The 7522-nt window shown below is 37.7% G+C and overlaps 1 protein-coding gene across 1 annotated transcript; it reads right to left on the minus strand.

Moving 5' to 3' along the window:
• Window positions 1-4125: 4125 nt before the first annotated feature.
• On the minus strand, window positions 4126-5692 carry LOC143551424 (benzyl alcohol O-benzoyltransferase-like). The gene is made up of 2 exons (XM_077041868.1): window positions 5267-5692; window positions 4126-5062 (listed from the first exon to the last, which is right to left on the minus strand). The coding sequence occupies exons 1-2, from the start codon at window positions 5690-5692 to the stop codon at window positions 4178-4180; spliced, it is 1311 nt and encodes a 436-aa protein (XP_076897983.1). The 3' UTR covers window positions 4126-4177.
• Between the last annotated feature and the right edge of the window lie 1830 nt (window positions 5693-7522).

The raw sequence follows: 7522 nt of genomic DNA on the forward strand, positions 1-7522 counted from the left end.
TTTTTATTTTCCTTTTTTTTATTTATGTTTTAATGAAGTATTTTAATTTATATTTGTGTGTATAACAAAAAATAATAATAAATAAAAAAAAATCAATCAAGCCCCTGATTACCTGGACCACTACACCCTCTAAGGCTTGGTTGAGGGGCTTGATCCTGTGCTACATCAACGCCTACGTGGCGCAAATATATTGTATCACTTGGGGCTCAACCAAGCCCCTCTACCCTTAGCCTTAACATGACCCCGCAAGATTGGAATTCCCGAGACGGGTTCAATAAAAAATCTTAGAATATATTCGTTAAAACATAGAAATTTCGGGCCTCTTAAAGAGCCGGACCTGGGGTTATCATTGGTGAAGACATGCAACACAAGTAAGCTACTTTCACCCTGAAATAATTCTTCATGTCATGTCATATAGCTAGACTCTTTGTGGTTATGTCAAATGGTCTGGATAACCGTTAATGACTAGAGCACAACAAAAAAAGAAAATATATAACTTACATGCCCAGGTGGTCTGTGGTCAAACCACTCACATTAGTCATATATTCAATAAGCTTTAATTGAGCCAACGAAATAATCAAATGCATATAAGAGAACAAAGAATTAAAGATGTATCATATGTAAAGAGAATCATAAATGGAAGTCACAAAACCAATGTTTGAAGTAGAATTTGTATTGCTGATGTTGTTGGCAAATTTCAACAGAAAGAAATAAACAGATCGATAGAGATATAGAGAGCAAGTTGAGGAAGCTGTCAAATATGAAATGAAATTCAAAACATAAGACTATACAAATATGAAATAACAATGTAATCGTATGTGTTTATACAAATTTGAAACTAAACTTCATCATATAAGGGTATGTTGTTGGGTTGTCTGTTGAGTAGGGCCGGCAAAACTTCAAGAAAGAAGACAAAAGATTTGGGACAATTTTCTCTAATTTCTTTAATGCATAAACATTACAATATATAAAGGAAAAAATGAAACTAACCATGACTTAAACTTAAGCATAAAGAAACAAACGTATTAAAAGTTCATTGGAGTTCATTGGGAAGTTAGAGAAAAGTTCATTGCGAGGAGGAGGAATGGGTTAGATTGGAATGTATTAAAAGTTCATTGGAGTTCGAGTATAAAAAAAGTATGGACTTGAGACAAAAGTCTAGAATCAGATGGGCATCGGATGGAGATGAAAACTCGGCCTTTTTCCATAGGGTTATAAATGGGAGGAAAGCTACCAATTTGATACCAGGGCTGATAATTGAAGACAAGTGGGTTGAAGACTCGAAAAAGATTAAAAAAGAAGTTTTTTTGTTTTTTTAGAGACAAATTTAGAGAAGGTTGTCCAAGTAGACCGAGCTTGAGGTGTTCTGGCATCAAAAAGTTAAACTCTGATGAGTCTGTTTTTCTAACTTCTCAATTCACAAAAGACGAAATTAAAGAGGCGGTTTTCGGGTGTGGTAGTGACCGGGCCCCTGGCCCGAATGGGTTTAATTTCAGGTTTATTAAAAAGTTTTGGGATCTCTTTGAGGCTGACTTCGGGAATATCCTATCTCATTTCTACGACCACAGGGAGATCAGTAGAGGATGTGGGGCGTCTTTTATTACTCTAATTCCTAAATCTAAAGACCCAATTTCATTAAATGAATATCGTCCTATTAATTTGATTGGGTCAGTGAGTAAGGTTATTTCCAAAGTCTTGGCTAATAGGATCAAGAAAGTGGTTTCATCTGTCATCTCGGAGACCCAATCTGCATTTATCAAAGGTAAAGTCATCCTTGATGGGCCGTTAATTGTGAATGAGATCTTGTCTTGGTCGAGGAAAAGAGATATGAAGGCCTTCTTTTTGAAGCTAGATTTTGAGAAGGCATATGACAATATCAACTGGGAATTCTTAGTTTCTGTTATGATTCAAATGGGGTTCCCGGATCGTTGGTGTATGTGGATCAAAGGCATTTTAAAGTCGGCGAGATCTTCGGTCTTGGTAAATGGATCCCCCACATTCGAATTCCAATGCACTAAAGGAATTAGGCAAGGTGATCCTCTTTCTCCTTTTCTTTTCCTGTTGATCATGGAAGCTTTGGCGTGCATGATAAGAAAGGCGGGGGAGTCGGGGATCATCTCGGGTATTCGTTTGCCTCATGGGGGTCCGGTTATTTCTCACCTTTTTTACGCAGACGATGCGATGATTATAGGCGAGTGGTCTTCGGATAATATCAGAAATGTAGCGAGGATTCTTAGGTGTTTTCGTTTATGTTCCGGGTTGAAAATTAATTTCCAAAAATCTAATCTTTTTGGTTGTAAAGCTAGTGACCAGGAGGTTGCTTACATGGCTAGGGTGTTGGGGTGCAAAACTGGTTCTTTTCCTTTTGTCTACCTGGGTATTAAGGTTGGGGCTAACATGAATAGGATTGCAAACTGGGAACAAGTGATTGATGTGTTTGAAGATAGGCTATCTTTATGGAAAGCACATACTTTATCTATTGGTGGTAGGGTTATCCTCATCAAATCGGTTTTAGAGAGCCTTCCGATTTACTTTCTCTCTTTATTTAAGGCCCCGGCTAAGGTGATTGATGTTTTGGAGAGCATTATGAAGGAATTTTTATGGGGAGGTTCTAATGAAGTGAAAAAAATTCATTGGGTCACTTGGGATAAAGTGGCTCTTCCCAAAAGGTTGGGTATACTTGGTTTGTGCAAACTTGGAGTGTTAAACCAAGCTCTCCTACTAAGTGGGTGTGGAGATATAAATCAGATAAGGATGGGCTTTGGAAAAAAGTTATTGAATGTATTCATTGGTCAAGAGATGATTGCAAAGTGGTTCCGTTTAACAATAATATTTCAGGGGCTTGGAAGGCGGTGGCGAAAAGTCTTAATTTATTGGAGATGGGAGGGGTGAAGTTGGGGTACCTTTTTAAAGGAATTGTGGGAGACGGGAATAACATAAGGTTTTGGTTAGATCTTTGGTATGGTAACTCCTTGTTAAAAGATAGTTTTCCTAATTTGTTCCTTTTAGAAAAGAACAAAACATGCAAAATAAGTGAGAGAATATGGTGGTTAGACAATCAATATGGGTGGAAATGGAATTGGTGGAGGGAACCGACAACCAATGCAGAAAGGTCCGAGTGGGAAAATTTGTTCAAAGTAATTTCCTCTATTAGATGGCAAGGGGGAGATGACTCTTGGAAATGGTTAGGGGGTGGCTCTGGTGAGTTCTCGGTTAGCTCGGTAAGAAAAGCGTTGACTCCTCTCTCCTCCGGTTTGGAACATTTAGCCTCTTTGTGGTGTAAATGGGTTCCCCTCAAATGCAATATATTTGCGTGGAGGGTTGTGTTGAACAGACTCCCTACATTTGAGGCCTTGATTAGGAGGGGTATCGGGGTTCAGTCCCCTAATTGTGTCTTGTGTGACTCGGGTTTTGACTCAGTTGATCACGTTTTTCTGGTTGCTTATTTGCTTCGGTGGTTTGGCAACATATTAGTGCCTGGTGCAAGTTACCCCCTATATTTGTTTTTTCGGTAGAAGATATCTTCAATTTGCATAACAAGGTTAACAAAGGTGAGACTGAGAAAAAGATCATTCAAGGAATTATGGTTATTGCTTGTTGGAGTTTGTGGAAGGCTAGAAACAAGAAGATTCATGAAGGACAAGACACTAAAATAGAGGAGGTTTTTAATGAAATTAGATCTTTGGGTTTTTTGTGGGTTAAAAATAGGTCTAATTTGTTTTCGGATAATTTGGTTAATTGGTGTAAGTTTGTCTTAATGTAATTGGTTGTGTTGGCTGTGGCTCCTCCAGGCTCGGTGAAGGGGCTCTGGTTTTCTGTTTGTGGCTGTTTTGTTTTTGTTGGTTAATGAAGTTTATTTTTCAAAAAAAAATAAAGAAACAAACGTGCAGGTGGCTACCCCCACTAACCTAGTTAATGCATGTAACATGGAAAAGAACATAAATAACTAAATGCAACGTGGGAAAAACAAATTAAACTGCCTTGACTCCTTCTTACTTCTTATTCGGCTGGGTTGCTACCGGGTCAAGCCTCGGGTCGGGTCTCTTGGATTGTATCAGTATGTGTTACGAAGTCGTAGGTAATACACTCGATAATACATATAAATTTATAAGAATGTATTTATTTCACAATAAAAGAGCATGCCTCAAATCATCTCGCACAGTCACCAACATCGAAATTATAGTTTTGAAAGAGCGGGTAACTCGTTCTTTCCTAGTACCAACATATTATTTACCTCTTTAACAAATCGATCCATCATGACTTCGCTCGGCAAACATACAGGTATCAAGATTCCAGACTCTCCTAGACTGTTCGTATAAGGCACATAAAAACTAACCCCTGCTCTAGCTCTTGCAGTCCCTCCATACACTGGCTTCCCCCACCCCAAATCCACCGTATCAAACCCGGCTCGAGTCAAATCCGAGATATTATAACCTCTAACAGATGTAAAATGGAGCCGTCCTTTAAATGCAATTAGGTCACTAAAAGATGCAATGCGGCTTTTAGTGGCATCCGATTTGGCTTTCTTCACTAGCTCCAATGCATAACCTAATGGTTTGTTACATAGATCCCTGGCGGTCGAAATGGCAACAGGAAAGGCCACAACATTTCCATAATATCCTACCGGGACAGGCGGGTTTAATAAGTTACGCGCATTCACAGGCCACATTATGGGCATTTCCTCTTCGGGATCAGGTTGGAGAGCGATGGTACGACATCGCCAGAGGCAAGCGGTTAGCACCTCAAAAGTGGAACATCTTTGAAGGTGTGTTGGAACAAGCCTACGAAAAGCTGAAATATCATTCGTGGTAAAGAATAATGACTTGTGTACCATGTTATCATTTGTATTATATCCTAGTTTATGATTAAATGTTGTCATGGGTGGACCGGGTGGTATGTCACAAAGCACCTCTCTTTGCCAAACGGGCAGTGTTGATGGTGGAGTGACACCACGTACTATTTCGCCTAACCCCGACAGGAATTGTACAAGTCCGCTTGCATCACTCATGGTGTGGTTAAGTCGTGTGGTGAATATGAAACCACCACATAATAGTCGTGTCACCTATCATTATCAATCAAAATTTGTCATTAATCTGAAAAATATGTTAATATAAAAACAAACATCTTTAACATGATAAGTGTACAAAATATCAGGGTAATTATGCTAACACTACATCATAGAGTTTTTTTTTTTTTTTAAATAATCGAAAATAAAAATTTTACAATAAGTTTTATAATAATTAATCTAGTGCATGACATAATTTACCTGAATCAGTAGCAGTGGCGAATCGAGTATGCCACTAGAGCCCGGGACATCATAAAGGAGGTCATCTATACACGGGAACGGTGGATAAATTACATCTCCGAGTTGACTCAGTGTAACATCCGCCTCGGCCTCGATAAACAACACACCCTCACCCGAGCAGTCCACCATTAGTTTCCCGGCCGGACCTTCCTTTAGCCGGCCGGCAAACGGATAGTAGAACACAAGAAGCTTAGCCAGAGCATCTCTTATCACACTGGCCGGATTCATGTTTATCATGTTTGGGTCACTACGGTAAACCATAATAACCGGAATTTGCAACCGGAATCTTTCTTGATCGTCAATGTCGGAGAGAGGCTTCAGTTCTCGTGGTGTGGGTTTTGCCGGAACGATGAGCTCCGGTGCACGTCTCCGGACGGTGATGTTCATTTCCGGCATACCTAATTTGAGCTTTCGATGCGGTTGTTAGATTTAGGTGTAATATATATATGACATGAATTATGTTACACGTATTTAGTTTTAAGGTATTCAACGTGAAAGCCGTCCATATAGTATCTATCAAGTACAGTGCTATCATAGAAAATCATTTACGTTTGTTTCAACATTTAAGTTTCATTTGTTAATGTTTGAAAATTACATTGGTTATCCTTCATTTTTTTTCTTTTAATATTTTTCGTTTCATATTTTATCCTTTGTAACTAACACCGTTATTATTTTAACTTTTTAAGTTAATAATGGTATGTCATTATAATTGGCATGTGACGGCAACCCATTCTTTTTACCCATCTAAAATCTCAACTTTGCATTTTTTATTCTTCACTTTTGACCTATTCTGTTTACTAATCTATTTTTTTTAGTATAAACAAAAGTACGTGTGTAGATGAATATAATTAAATAGATAATCCTCGGGAAATTTAATATTGAAAAAATATTTACGTGTCGGATTTTAGTTTTTGATAAACGGTTTCAAACAAGCCAGGTTTGAAAAAGAGTTGTTTGAAATTAAACAAGTTGAATTTGAGGTTTTTGAAATTTTCTACTACTAATGAAACGTTAAATGAGAAGCGTGTTTTGTTTTCTTCGTTTGTTTCTTGATATGCTTTTAATGAGGTGAATAAAAGGAACTAGTTGTGTTTAGTCAATTACGTTACGTCAGTTCCTTTCCTTTCTACCAACCTATAATTAATATTATCTATTACTTATGTAGAAATTTGTGAACATTTCTAAATAATAATGCAAATCACCCCATTAGTTACCCCACCAATTTTTTAAGTTTTCTTAATAATGTCTGTATTTGAATACCAGAGCTTTTGGTTGAGTTTTATAAGGCAATGTGTAATGTAGAAGTTATATTTGAAGGTGATTTTTAACACATGACGCCATTTTATTAAAGAGGGCGATTTTTATTTTAGAGTATAGTGGTCTGTATTTCAATATCATTTTCTCAAATCATATCCTACTCTTCTAATAAAAGAAAATAACTATGACACATGTCGCTTTATGATTAAACCTCATATCTTATTTCCCCTTCAAAACTAAAATATTAATTCTTTTTTTGAACGGCCAACTAAGTAACGCCGGGTACCCCGTACGCGGTCCCCATTGGCTAAAGGTAGCTCGAGCCGGCCACTAGTACGGACGGACGGAGCCCCTAGCGGTCCACCTGTTAAGGGATTCACCGGATAAAACTCGACCCCCACGGCATGACACGACAGCGAGGAGCCGGTTAAACCGGGTGAGATCAGGACTCGAACCCTGACAAGCCAGGGTCATCCCTCATATCTCCCATATAAGTTGGTGGTAGTGAGGTTTGATCCCCCTACCTCTCACTTATAAAGTGAGTGCTCTACCATTGAGCCACAACCAACTTATATTAATTAACCATAATATATGTCATAAATCAATAATTATTCACTTTCCTTTTACACCATTTTTATATTATGTTTATACATTTTTACAAAAATAAATATTAACATATTATGTATGTTACTATATATTTCAAAATACTATGTGAATTAAAAAAAATCAACAACAAACCATGTTTAAGATTGAAAAAAATATAATTTCAAATGTTATCATTAACATGGCCTTTGTTTTCACTGAAATGGGATATTATGGTCTCTTGGGATGATTAAGGGGTTGAGTTACTCATTCAAGTCTTCATTTACTCGTCGTGGTAATCATTTGTTCGTAAGGACATTCATTTGTTTGTTAAAAAGTGTCGCTCTGTTCACTGAACGGGGCTCACAACGACTCATG

This window comes from Bidens hawaiensis, unplaced genomic scaffold (genome assembly GCF_021521415.1).
Source record: "Bidens hawaiensis isolate Kalapana, Puna unplaced genomic scaffold, B.hawaiensis_p1.1 tig00016457_1, whole genome shotgun sequence".
Taxonomy (NCBI): Eukaryota; Viridiplantae; Streptophyta; class Magnoliopsida; order Asterales; family Asteraceae; genus Bidens; species Bidens hawaiensis.